General features: G+C 45.0%; 1 protein-coding gene across 2 annotated transcripts in view; it reads left to right on the plus strand.

The window, feature by feature from the left end:
* Positions 1–14,579, plus strand: part of WIPF3 (WAS/WASL interacting protein family member 3) — an 83,252-nt gene that overhangs the window by 15,766 nt on the left and 52,907 nt on the right. For both annotated transcript variants that reach the window (XM_047850363.1, XM_047850364.1), the window contains exon 2: positions 2,935–3,085. In XM_047850363.1, the coding sequence (XP_047706319.1) occupies positions 2,993–3,085 (93 nt within the window). In that variant the 5' untranslated portion in view covers positions 2,935–2,992. The remainder of the gene's footprint in view (positions 1–2,934; positions 3,086–14,579) is intronic.

The raw sequence follows: 14,579 nt of genomic DNA on the forward strand, positions 1-14,579 counted from the left end.
AGAAAGAGAGAAGTCACACTGTCAGCACAGAGCACACCACAGGGCTCGAACCCACACGCTGTGAGACCATGACCTGAGCCGAAACCAAGAGTTGGACGCTTAGCCAACTGAGCCACCCAGGCGCCCCGACATTTAAGTTTCTGAAGTTGCTTTTCTAATCCCTTTCCAGTTCTTCACCAAAGGAAGCAGGTCTTTCTCCTCTCATCTGTTCTGCTTAAAAGATGTAAGCCTCACCTAATGAGACCTCTAGATTTTCTCTTGCTCTAGAATAGTTCAGCCAAGTCTTTAATCCCTACTGTCAATTTCTGAATGAAATTATTTTGCCACTGAATTAAGGATCATCATAAAAACATATACCCAGGGCCTTTTATGAAAGAAATTGTTAAAATACAAATCACTGATCATTCATATTTGCTCCAGCTAAACGGTGGGCTCACATGCAACTCGCTTTAGCATTCAGCCAGTAAAATGCCAGCTTCATCTGACTCTCCATTATTGTCCAGTGACAATTGACATTTTATTGTGTAATAAAATGACATGGCCGCTACCTGGAAGGAATACCAATGACCACCTGGGGTCTCGGCCCAATTTTAGTATAGTTTTACTCTCTGGACTTGGATGAGTATTTTTTTTTTTCAGTGTTTCTGTTCTTGTTTTACTGTCAAGGGAAGAAACAGTGACATATAAATTACCAGGCGTGAGTAACTTCCAGGGGAATACTTTACAAGACAATTGCACTCTCCTACGGTGACCAGCTCACGCACCTCTTTGGAACTCTTACAAAAACTATCAAGGGTTCTTGCCACATGAAAATTGAACTTACATGTAGAGCCTACACCATGTTAAATTTTGCACAGTTTTAAGGGATTTTTTTTTAAGTTTATTTATTTTGAGAGAAAGAGAAAGAGAGAGAGCACAAGCACGGGAGGGACAGAGACAGAGGGAGAGAAAGAGAATCTCAGGCAGGCTCCACACTGTCCACACAGAGCCCGACTCAGAGCCAAACCCGTGAACCGTGAAATCGTGATCTGAGCCAAAATCCAGAGTCAGGTGCCCAACTGACTGAGCCACCCAAATGCCCTTTAGGGGATTCTTAATCCTGCTGAAAACAGGGTAGTACCATATGATCCAGCAATTCCACTCCTAAGTATATGCCCAAAAGAATTGAAAGCAGAGTCTCGAGGAGATATTTGCACACCAGTGTTCACAGCAGTATTCACAGCACCCGTAAGGTGTAAACAACCCCAGTATCTATCAACAGATGAATGAGTAGACAAAATGCAATTAAGGAAAGACACTCTGACACGTGCTTCAACACGAATGAAGCTTGAAGACGTTAAATGAAATAAGCCAGATACACAAGGACAAATACTGTATTTGAAGTACCTAGAATAACCAAATGCACAGTAATATGCAGTAGGATAGAAGCTACCAGGGACTAGGGGGGAGTTATTACTTAGGGTGTACTGTTTGGGACGATGAAAAATTCTGGGAATGATAGTGGTGTTGATTTCACAACATCGTGAATGTACGTGATGCCACTGAACTGTATACTTTAAAATTGCAAAAATGACCAATTTTACACTGTATACCTTTTACCACAATAGAAAAAAAAAAAAATCATGCTGAGAAGAGGCCGGATTTAGAGCCTGGGAAGCCTGGGTTCCAATCCCAGGTCTGCCAGTTAATAGCTATGTGGGACTTCGGGCAGGCTATTTGATAGCTTTGAATGTCATTTTTCTTACCGATAAAACTGGGACTACACTACTGACCTCAGAGGCTTGTTGTGGAAATTCATGTGATTAGCTGGTCACATAGCAGCCACAGAGGTAAAGAGAACGCGTATTAAGTAAGCAAAATCCTGTGGACTAGATTAAGAACAAAGTACCAGGTTACAGAATTGCTTCTCGCCTCTAAGAGATAAGAATATTAACATTGAATAGTACAAATGCCGCAGGAGTTTAGAGCTAAAGAAACAGGCACAGGCCTTGTTCTGGCCTTCCAGTAACCTCAGAGACAGAAGGAACACAGAAGTACCCCTGCCTAAGTCAGATGTTTATTTCTATTTCCACTTAAACTGTTGTTAGGTTCTGACATAGGTTTCCCTCATTCTTCTACGTGGTGGGAATTTTATCTACTATAGGCTTTAAGTATAGTTTATCTAGTGTAGGCTTTTTTGGCGTGTCTTGATGCGGATTCTGAGACACGCACATACACACACACGCACGCAAGTGGCCCTGCTCCGCAGAGAAATACACTTACTTGCAGATCAGACATCCTATAACGTTAGCTGTTTGAAACAGAACCGTATTTGCAGATCTGTGCTCCAAAGCCCTCTATGTGGCACATACCAGACTGTATAGAAACAACAACACAACAACAGAAAGAAAAGTAAGAGCTGACAGTAGAGAAGGAAGCAGGAGAATGATTAATGCACGTGGCAAGCCTGGTTCAAGGCTGGCATCATGAGCAACGTGGAGCCCGTGACATTCAGAAAGGTGACATTTCATTCCATTTGTTCTGCTTAGGAAAACTGGAGCACGTACAGAATATTTTTAAATTGCATCAGAAATGATTAAAAGTGTGATGCTAAGGAGATCGAACGCAGTTGTTTGGAAAAATCATGATGGAGCGAGGTATTGCCGTTGACATATATTCTACTGACATTGAGACATAAATAGCTAAATTTTACCAGTTTTATCACATAATTCTGCCTAAAATCTAGCTCCTTCTTTTGTGTCTAGCACTTGACACAATGCCCGCCTCACAGTGGGCATTTAATATTCGTAGAAAGCATGAATGAGTGAAAGAATGAATGAACGCACAAGTGAAAGAAAGAAGCCATCCATTACATGCATGTGTCTGCGTGTCACATATTAACCTGTACATGGATAAAGACATCCGGATTCGAAACTATCTCTTTCTCCCTTTCAGGGCAGAAACCATTCTCCTGGGGACCCTTCGTAAGCAAGAGACGCCGACGCTGTGACATATGCCAGTGCCACCACCACCACCACCTCCTCCTCTGCCTCCACCTCCCCCACCTTTGGGGGCTCCTCCCCCTCCCCCCCCACCAGCGCCCCCGGTAAGACCTGCTGTTTTGCAGTTTGTCAGTCTGGTTCACTGTTGAGTGTAAGCTGCTTTGAATGCACTTGAGCAGAAGGTTTTCAGTGTTCAGAACCACCTCCCCTATGGCAGGTGGCATTTTCGGGGCTGTCTCTGGGGGCTCCAGGGTCCGATTCCAAGCCAGCCCCGCCAGGTACTTCTCTCCCCACTCCTCCGGAGCTCTCCCACTTCTGTCGCTGTGTTGTATACAAACATCTGCGTAATTTCTCTTCTGAGTCCTGCTGCGCAATACAGCTTCCCAAGACCCCCTAACTGAGGCGAAGTGCACCAGCCGATGTGGGGTGCTGCTGAGTCGGCTTCCAGTGTGCCCTTTGGGTGGTGATCACATGGCTTGGGCTTCAGTTGCCTAGTTCTGGGTGCAAAGAAGAGAAGTGTCGTGCAAAATGCCACAATGAAACATAAATCTCTAAAGGAAACTTCCGTATCTACACAAGACTGAATTCAGTCCATTCCCGTCTGTGTTACTGGACACTCTTTTTCGGTGTAATGGTTTGGGTTTAGAAAAAGAGGCACAGAGGACAGTTACTTCGTTTTAGAGAAAGGACTTCTCAACCTTGGCACCACTGACATTTGGGGCCAGATAATTTTTGTCGCGGAAGGCTGTCCTGTGCCTTGTAGGATATTTAGGAATATCCCTGGCCTCTACCCACTAGAGGCCAGGAGCGCCCCCAGTCGTGCCAATCAAACGTGTCTCCAGACTTTGCCGTATGTTCCCTAGGGGTGTGATCACCCCCCTCTCATCTTAGAAGAATATCAGTGCTTAATGCTGACAGTGAACCTTTTTTGGGAGGAAAACCCAGAGCACTCTTCCCCACTGAGCCTCCACTCCACGGGCCACTGCAGAAAGCCAGGTCTAGCACTGACCACGCTTCCTGTTTCCAGTGGAAAATGAAAGATACGATGCCATGGTGATGTGCACGCAGAGACAGGGCTGCCTAGGGATGATATGAACCAAGTCCGCAGAAGCCAGGAATAGACCCTCGCCTGCCATCCCCCACCCCGGTGAGAGTGAGGGCATGCCTGGGTGCCACCCCCGGGACGTTTGCTTTCCGTGCTGACCGTATCTAACATGCCAGGGACGCATCCTGAAACGTGGCTCTTGCCCTTGAAGGGAGTGGAAAGAAAACACATAACGTGAATTATATCTAAAAGCTCTCCAACCAGTATAGGAAGAATAGAAGTAAGTGTTGCAGTTCCCCTGCTGAATTTGATCCCACAAGGGATAAAGGAGATGAAGTTTGTAAGTGAAGGAAACATACATGGGACCGTCACGTGGCTCTTGTGTGGACTAGCCAGCACTGAGGAAGTGCCACTTCTAACAAGTTCAGACACCACAATACACAACAGTGTAAACTTAGCCAGAATAAATAAACTTATCAAGACCCATATCATTGGAGATTGGGGAAATAAGCCCTTTTAAACACTGCTGGTGACACTCCAATACTTGGGACTCAATAAACGTTGAATGAGTCTTTCTGGAACATTCTCTGGCGGAAAACCATAAAAACCTAAACGTATCATACTTTCTCCTCTGGTTATCGAGTAGTTTTGTTTTTGAGAATGACTTAAGAGTTTAACCCTAAAGGAACCATAAAGAATTTATACAAGGATGTGCACAGTAATGCTATGTATTCTAGTGAAAAATTAGACCTTAAATGGTTTATAAGAACTAAATGAGATTTAAGTCATGCTGTTAATTAAAAATTGCATTTTGTCATAGAGTTAATTAAAAATTACATTTATAACTGTGCTTATTATGGCAAGTAGTTATGGAATGATGGATTAGAAACAATGCACACTTTGTGTGTAATGAAATCAGCTAAATAATATGTATAAGTAACCGAGATCAGAAGAGAATTTTGAATGCTGGTAATTTTAAATTTCATTAGGCAGTTCTTTTTCTTTAAAGATGCTTAAGTTCATAATAAAAATAATGCTACCTTTGGTTAATTTTTTGCATTCCCTCCTCCATTCCTAATTTTTTTGAGGAGGAAAATAACCAAGTAAATTTTAATAATTTTTTCTAATCACATCTTTCTACAATCTGGAAAAAATATACACAATGAATATTAAAGGGAAAGAATTAACATCCTTAGTATATAAAGATCTCTTACAGATCAATATGGAAAGGATAAGTAGAAAAATGGACACAAGATATGACCAGGTGGAAGACATACAAATATTCTAACCTCACTACAATTGAATAAACACAATTTAAAATAAGGAGAAACTTATTTAAACAATTTAAAATAAGCCCCAACACGGGGCTCAAACTCACAAACCACGAGATCATGACCTGAGCCCAAGTCAGACACTTAACCAACTGAGCCACCCAGGTGCCCTGGTGATGATACTTTTTAAATGTTGGCTCAAATGTCAGGAACCAAGCACTTATAATTTTTAATGGGAACAAAAATTGGTATAATTCCTTAAAACACAATTTGTTAATATAGATCAAAACCCTTTACAAAATGGCTATATTCTGTGATACAGTTTCACTTCAAGTAATTCTCCTTCAGGAACGAATCATAGATGTACGAAATATTTAGCTATAGGATATAAATGAAAGCATGACTTGTAATAGCAACCAAAAAAGAAAGAAGAGAAACAATCTAAAATTTTAATACCAGGCAATTTCATCAAAACCTGATTATGCAATCCACAAAATACTAGGCAGCCATTTGAAGTCATATCAAAATTATTTTGTAACTTCCAGTGTAATGATTGACTCAGGCAAGGATCATCCATGAAAGCTAAAAACACCTCGTGAAACATTCTGGGGGAATACAACGTGCTTAGGATCCCAAGTATCACCCAGATTACTTCTAATTACAAAGGAGGAAATGTACTTTTAAAATGGTAAACTTAGTGTCGCCTATAACGGAATGACCTTATGTCACTAGCCTTTTGCAGTCATGCGACAAGAAATGCGTAGCATCGCCCTGTAAAAATCACCTGCCAAAAATGAATGTACTCTGAGCAAGCAATTACACACATCCGGATGTGGGATCTTCTCCAGTAGAGGTTGGCAAACAAGAACGGAACCCACGGTCCGGTTTTTGTACAGCCCGTGAGCTAAGTAAGAGTGGCTTTCACTTCTTCAAATGGTTGCAAAAAACCCAAAGAAAAATATTTCGTGACACATGAAAATTATGTGAAATGCACATTTCAGCTCATAAAGGTTTATTGGACTGCAGGCACGCTCTTTTGTTTATATTGTCTGTGGCTGCTTTCATGCTACAGTGGCAAAACACCAATGAAATAACTTGTTATTCCCCCCAGAATGATTTTATTTTCTCATTCATCAGACTGTAGTTTTGAAATTACACCCCGTTATTATTATTATTATTATTATTATTATTATTACTACATTTTGAACTTCGTCAGTAAAAATGTTGTGGAAATTTTGTTCTCTTTTTTTGGTTGTATTGTACTTACGTAACACCGATGATTTTGCCTCTTGGCCCACAATGCCTAAAATATTTACTCTCTGGCCCTTTACAGAAAAAGCTTGCCAACACCTGTCCTACAAGCCAGCTGGCTTCATTCAGCCTTCTTTTGGTCACCTGCAGCCAATGATCTTGATACACTTGCACTGGATCGTGTCCCTCCCCTGTGCCACTTTGCAAGGACTTCCCGTCCCTCTCTTAACTGTTGCCCATCCCATCTCTCAGACCTCTGCTGTGCCCCTCCTGCCATGTCTCCTACTTTAGGATCTCAGCGTTGCTCTTCCTTTTGCCTGGAAAGATCTTTCTGTGCATCTCAGCTCAGTTGTCACTTCCTTGGAGCACCATTTCCTCACACCCACAGTGGCATTTGTAACCTACTTTGAACCCCTCCTTCATAGCAGTTATCAGTTTTTAATTTTGTTTCTATTTGACTGGGGGCCACATTGTATGTTTTGTGTGGTCCTTTAGTTCTGTGTGCCTGGCTCATAAACAGGCACTCTGCTCATTGAATGAATGAGTGAATACATGTATGCACGAATTAATATCCGCATGGAAGGGTTGAGAAAGGGAGGTAAATGTCTTCCTAACCAGTGGTCAGGACTTGAAACGTACATGCTCATGGAGCAACGTGGCAGGTTGTTCTAGACGTAACCTTTGCAAGGACCGAGGGCATTTTGTGTGTTATGTGGGATCCCCTGTCATGGAAAGCGTCCTGTCAAGCTTCAGCTTAGCTCTGGAGGATCTGGGGATCAAACCAGGGCCAAAAACTTTTTGGTTTCTTCCTCCCACCTCTCACCTCTTCCCTTCCTGTCCCTCCATCCTTGTCTCCTCTTCTTGGGTGATGTGCAGCTTTTCTTTTTCTAAAAACATGAGCGTGGAACCAGGAAGAGGGCAGATGGGACTTGCTAAAGTTTGGGAGCAAGCTTTAATTAAAAGCCAGACAGTCTTCACCATCTTCTTTCCCTTCTTTTCTTGCCCCATAATCCTCTGTCTTTTGTCTTATCCCTTTAAAATCCAGTAACAATATCAAAATTGCCTGCCTGGTGTATTGGTCCACTTACAAAGAAATTATTATTGTTTCTTTGGTTACAGGATGTAACTTTTTAAAAATCTAAAGAAAACGTAATGGATTTGATTTTTGAAAACGCAGCAGACTTTTACTGAACTTTTGTTTTCAAATCTACCTACGACCCTTTTGTAGTGTCCAACATGAGAGGATAAACTCCTTGAGGGCCTATGGTTTTTTTGTTTTCTTGCCATAATCACATAACACTGTCTACTCAAGAGGGAGGAAATATATATGTCTCTGACCAACTGATAAACCGTTTGGAGTTGGGTTGGCCAAGGGAAAGCCTGATGGTAGGGTCATGGCCACAGCATGTGTTTATTTAAGAAGCGGGTTTGTGGGGCGCCTGGGTGGCGCAGTCGGTTAAGCGTCCGACTTCAGCCAGGTCACGATCTCGCGGTCCGTGAGTTCGAGCCCCGCGTCGGGCTCTGGGCTGATGGCTCAGAGCCTGGAGCCTGTTTCCGATTCTGTGTCTCCCTCTCTCTCTGCCCCTCCCCCGTTCATGCTCTGTCTCTCTCTGTCCCAAAAATAAATAAACATTGAAAAAAAAAATTTTAAAAAAAAAAAAAAAGAAGCGGGTTTGTAAATTCTTGCAGCATTATTTTTTAATGTTGCTCTTCAAGCTTAAACATCTTTTTTTTTATTTTTTTTAACATTTATTTATTTTCGAGACAGAGAGAGACAGAGCATGAACGGGGGGAGGGCCAGAGAGAGAGGGAGACACAGAATCTGAAGCAGGCTCCAGGCTCTGAGCTGTCAGCACGGAGCCCGACGCGGGGCTCGAACTCACGGAGCCCGAGATCATGACCTGAGCCAAAGTCGGACGCTTAACCGACTGAGCCACCCAGGCGCCCCTCAAGCTTAAACATCTTAAGGAAAAAACAATTCCCCAAGGAGAACTTGTATCTTATTATTTCAAAACAAAGGGGAAACTGGCTTGATAATCATTTATTTACAACGAAAGGCAAAACTCTAAGTAAGAAAACATCATGGTGCCATATATTTCTGCCTGTCCGTTCTGGAGATAGCATTTACTAAAATGCTTCAGGGAAATTACAGTGAGAAGCATCTTGTGGCCCCGCGCTTTTCTGTCCCTCCTTACCATTCGCAGAGTCTTTGTTGGCATTCGGGAAACCCTGCGATATTTTTTTCTCCTTGCAGTCTAAGGATTGCATGATTCACAGGCAAGGGGGACTTTCCAGTGTCAGGAAATATCAGCTGTGGCTTACATGGGGAGGTTTTTCCCACCATCTCTGGGATGCAGGAGCTCACGTGGTATAGAAAAACATGTCAACCTAAGAAAGAAAACGTGGAAAATGGAGTGGTATCTGAAGTCCCGTGAAAGCCTTTTTCAGAGTTTTGTGTTTGCTGTGGTTAAAAACAATGCAGAGTTGAGGGGTGCTAGGCGGAAGGGGGGCTTAGTAGAATTGCATATTACCCTATATTCTGGAAAAGGTCATTTGCGTGTCTGCTGGTGTATTTGGAATAATGAGAGGTTAAAAAAAAATTCTTAAACACTGTCACTCCGATTCTCATGACGCTCTGACACTTTGATTAGTGTTGCTAATAAGGGATTGAGAACACTTAACCCGGAATTCACAGTGACCGCTGGGACAAGGAGAAGGCGTTTGCATTAGGCCAAGCTATTAGGAGAGTATTGACGTGTGGACTCTGCTTCACACGTTGCAAAACTACACCTTTGTCTTCAAGTAATTTTAAAAACTTGATTCTCCCTCTCGTGCCCATTTGCACCCACAAGGAGTAGCACTGCTCCGGTGAAAGCGGAGAGCCTGTCTTTTGCAACAGATCTACTCGGTGTGTGAGCGAGAGAGGTGTGGCAGGACCTGCCAGTTATCCTTCCAAAGGGCCATTCTGGGCGGTATTTAAATGTGTTTCTTGTTTCTGCAGCTGTGAGGTGGGAGGGGTGGCAGGAACAAAAAGGAAAAGGCTTGCAGGGGTGTGCTGGAGGCCAGGATTATGCACTAATAATGCCTGGGACTTGGCCAGAGAGCCTGCAAGCTCTCGTGAAAGGCTTTTATCAAATTTCATAGGAGCCCAGGAGCGTAAGTCACTCTCCTGCAGCACCTGAGCTGAGGGATAAGGCGGGAAGGTGCCATGGGAGTGTGAGGCCAAAGGGCCACTCGTGAAAGCCTCGGCCGTCTCTGTAGCCATCCCTAACCAGAGATCCATCTTATACCCCAAATCTGCTGGCCCTTTGCCTTTGAAAGCTTTTTAAACTGCAGCGTAACTAACAATTCCTAAAAAGCTTCAAGTGACCCATCATACGTACCCTGTCGTACTTAGGAGCGCCACTGTGGTTTGGAGCCTGGGATCTTTGGGGGTGGGGCCCCCTTCCCGGGGGTGGGGGCCCCCTTCCCCCAAACTGCTCCTTCCTTTCTTGCCATAAAAGGAGAACACTACCAGTGTCAGGTTATCGCTGGCAGTTAGAGATCCAGCCCAGATGCACTAGAGAAAGCCGTAGGAGGGGAGACGGTGCTGGGACCCGCCGGCACATCTCTGCAGTCGGGTGTTGATGACCGGTAAAAGTCACATTTTCTGGAACGTTTACTGAAAAGACAGGTAGCATGGCGTGAAAAAAGCAGGCTACCTATAGGTAGTGTGGTCCCAACTATACAAAACTGTGTAGGTAGATGCTCACTCATGGTCTCATGGCTCGAGGTCTCTGCTGCTTGCAACATTGGGCACACAGTGGGGACTGAGCTCTGTGACCGCAGACTGTGCCCTTAACCTTGACCAAGCCATTATGCCAATTTATGGAGCTTTTGCTGCACAGACTCACCCAGTCTCTGCCTCTGAGGAGCCTAGAGCCTGAATCCGGAGAGGTCTGGTCTTGTCATTGATCACTGCTCCGTCAAGGTAGGACTGAGTGTGCAATTGGTTGTTCCCAGAGCAGAAACTTTGTGCCTTGAGTTGCTGCCTCATTATGTGCTTCCTGCATATGTGATCCTTGAGATCTCATCTTTTTTTAATTTTTTTTAACGTTTATTTATTTTTGAGACAGAGAGAGACAGAGCATGAATGGGGGAAGGGTCAGAGAGAGAGGGAGACACAGAATCTGAAACAGGCTCCAGGCTCTGAGCGGTCAGCACAGAGCCCGACGCGGGGCTCGAACTCACGGACCGCGAGATCGTGACCTGAGCCGAAGTCGGACGCTTAACCGACTGAGCCACCCAGGCGCCCCTGAGATCTCATCTTTAAAGAGCGCTGTGTCCTCTAAATTAGTCACCTTTCATCCTAAGCTTGCTTCTCTGAGCATCAGGCACTGAACGTGTCCTGCTAGTGTTTTGAGATCTCTCTAGAACAGACAAGTTCAGAACTGAAAGGATCACGGGGCCGGTGAGCAGTTAGTGAGTGGCCCTGAGACCGTGCCTAGTACTGACCTAGGCACATAGTAGGCACTTAATACCTAGCCTTACTTCCTGAACTAGTGAGTTTTGCGAAAATACAACTTGCAAGGCAAACCCGCTGGGAGCTAACCAGCCAGCACTTTACGTCTTATACCTGCATAAGTCTTGAAAGCCAGAACACGTTCTCTGTTGTGTCAGAACAGCCTCAACACATTCAAATTTCAGTAAGAATGTTTTATAAGGCGAATGCAGTTCTAGCAGAAGTAACACATTTAGGGATAGCAAAAGTTAACACCCAGTTATTATTTTAAAAGCCATAAAAGCTCTACCCGTTCCAGTTTGTTACTCTTTTCAAAGAGAATAGACCTTGCTCCTTTCCTTTACATAAACACATTTCAAAACTCCAGGAAGGCGACACGATGTACCAGTTTTGGACATGGGAGCGGTAGATTTCCATTTTAATAAGGTCTGTTCACAATAGAGGAGTTGGAATGTGTTTTCAGGCTGGCGAAGGCAGGATTGCACCTGCTCTGTGTACAGTACTTAAAACATAAAGGTGTAAAAACATGTTTGTGTTCTCCATCGTCCGTTCAGCCCTCGCTGGGCCGAGCCATCAGGGTCAGCAGCGATCATGCAGTGATGCAGCGTGGTGTGTTAAAAATAAATGAATTAATTCAATAAATAAAATGAAAACGTGTGGGCTTTAGAATTGTGCAGATTGGAAACTGAACCCCTGCTGTGTCACTTGCTAGCTATATGATGTCAAGCAAATTCCTTAGTAACTCTGAGCCTCACTTTTCTCTCTGTAAATGGGAATAACAATACGACTTCATAAGGCACACTGCCCATAGGGTGGTAAATACGTGTAGAATGCACAAATCATGGGGCTATTATGAGGATCCAAGTAAAATACTGATAGAAGCTGTTGCTTATCCAGTGCCTGCTTAGTCCATGGTAGCTGCTATTATTTCAGGGACCAGGAAACAGCTGGGCACGTAACCAGATCTGGGACTGGGAAGTTGAGGGCAAGGGTCCCTGTGGCCAGTGTGGAGCAGGCGGTCACACCCCAGAAGTCAGGATCAAGGTTGGAAGCCTGAGTTATTCTTTAAAGTGGGGAGTTAGGCCAGTGGTCGGAAAATAGTCCAAAAACACAGGGCAGAGTTTACCACGTCCGGGTTCTCAGGGGCTCCAACTCCCCTGTGCCGGTATCTGCTCCTGTAGCAAGATTCCAAGGAGGTGAATGGTTGGCCTCCTCTCCTCTCTCGTGCCTCCCACGGAGCTGAGTGGCCTGCGACCAGGGGTGTAGCAGGAAATACCTGAAGTCGGCAACAGAGCCCTCAGCCATGCAACCGTGGAGGAGGAATAAGTGGAGATGTGGCGCGTCCTTTAGGACGATCCCGTGGAATGGAAGCCCGGTCCAGACATTTCCAACGTGTAGAGGAGGCTTTGTTTTCTCAGCTGCTGTTTGCTTTGTCGGTTTACAAGCAGCTGGGCAGTAGCAGACCAAGAGGCCGCTGGGGGAAGGCACACATTTCCCTGGAAGGTTTCACGGTGATGCTCGTGCAAGAATTCCAGCGCAGCTGGCTGGCTCTGGACCCCTATCTAAAGAAAGATGTTCTCTGGGCCTTGTGACAGCTCCGGGAGGCTGTGATTCAGACGTTATGGTCTGACTTTCATTTAAAACTCTACCGGCCAGGGGGAATTTGAACACTGATGGGATACTGGTTGATAAAAAGAAATTCTATGCCATGGAAGCATAGAACGTCTGCTTAAAATTCTCTGTGTTGCCCCCTCCCCACCATGTAATGTGGCTCCTGTTTTTCTGGGGTTAATGTCACAGTTTTTTTTTCTTTTTTTTTTTTTTTTTTTTTTTAATTTTTTTTCAACGTTTATTTATTTTTGGGACAGAGAGAGACAGAGCATGAACGGGGGAGGGGCAGAGAGAGAGAGGGAGACACAGAATCGGAAACAGGCTCCAGGCTCCGAGCCATCAGCCCAGAGCCCGACGCGGGGCTCGAACTCCCGGACCGCGAGATCGTGACCTGGCTGAAGTCGGACGCTTAACCGACTGCGCCACCCAGGCGCCCCAATGTCACAGTTTTAGTGCCACCTCCCTACAGCAGATCTGCTGTCTCTAATCATTGGGTCACAGAATGGCTTGCTTTTTCCCTCCTAAGGCTGATCCCTGATTCCAGTGACTCTGAAGGGGAATGTCGCAGAAGCTGTGAGGCTGGCCATCACGATAACCCTTGCTACTTTTTATTTAAATAAGCCTTGAGGCCTAGTGCGGACGCCAGATAACAAACAGTGGTTTGTAAAACCGTTACCTTTACCCTCCTGTGCCCAGGGACAAGGACACCTAGCACTAGCTGGTGTTTTCTGCTCCGAGCACGGAGGACATTGTGGGAATTACTAAGGCAGAACTTTCCCAGCCGGCAACGCTTCCAGCACCAAGGTCACCCCACCCAGATATGGAAGAATTTTCACCTTCGACATTGTCTCCTCTCTGACTGCATGCCTCTTGTGATTGTGTCGCGGAAGGATTCCGGAGGCGGGTGAGGGAAGAGGAACTTTAAAACCAACTCTGAGACAAAAGCCTTGGCCCTCGAGGTAGCTTAGGAAATATGTTATAGCATAAACAAAACAAAACAAAACCTTGTGGGTTCGGGAGCAGGTGAACAGCGCATCTCAAGAAGTCAGATCGCAGGCATCCAGGGACTTCTTTAAATCTCACAACTGGGACGCCTGGTTGTGTCCCAGTCAACTGGTTGTGATTTCGGCTCTTGATTTTGACTCTTGATTTGGCTCAGGTCGTGATCTCACCGTGTATTGGGTTGGAGCCCATGCTGCACTGACAGCACAGAGCCTGCTGTGGATCCTCTCTCTCCTTCTCTCTCTGCCCCTCCCCTACCTGTGCTCGCGCTCTCTCTCTGTCTCTCAAGGTAAATAAATAAACTTTAAAAAATAAAAAAGTAAAACCCACAACTGTGAAATATAGACGTCTGCCCTTTTGGCCATGCAGACCCAAATTTTTTAGAAACTACCATTGGTTCCACTGGAGGAAGAAAAAGTACAGTCACGCTGGGGGTCAGATCTGCGACAGGAATAGAGAGCACAGCTGCCCCTCGAGGCTTTGTCACACAGGACAAAAATGGCCCAGTAAAACCCATTCCTTTGGCTCAGGGGGCCCTCGTGCAAACACAGACCAGGACTGGTAGGTGAGTTAATTTTTTTTTTTTTTTTTTGGCCATTAATCCATAACTGTTGCTTAAAAATATGCACCAAAAGCCCTTAACGTATCCAAAGGAAGGATTTTTAAAACCTAAGGGAAAGCTAAGGGAAAAAGCCTCACTGGAAATGTGACGTGTCCTTGCTCACTTCCTCAAAGGCCACCATGGAGATTTGCACCCACCGAGGGGAGCATGCGCCCTTCCTTCCCCCGTTTCGAGCAACTGCAGAAAGCTAGGGTCAGTATGGGTACAAGCAGAGACTCGCCACCAATGGTAATGGTTGTTCCCAGGGGGCAGAGAGCACTGTGCCCGCTGCACACGGGTTACCACCACTCCCGAC

The sequence above is a fragment of the Prionailurus viverrinus genome, chromosome A2 (assembly GCF_022837055.1).
Source record: "Prionailurus viverrinus isolate Anna chromosome A2, UM_Priviv_1.0, whole genome shotgun sequence".
Classification (NCBI taxonomy): Eukaryota; Metazoa; Chordata; class Mammalia; order Carnivora; family Felidae; genus Prionailurus; species Prionailurus viverrinus.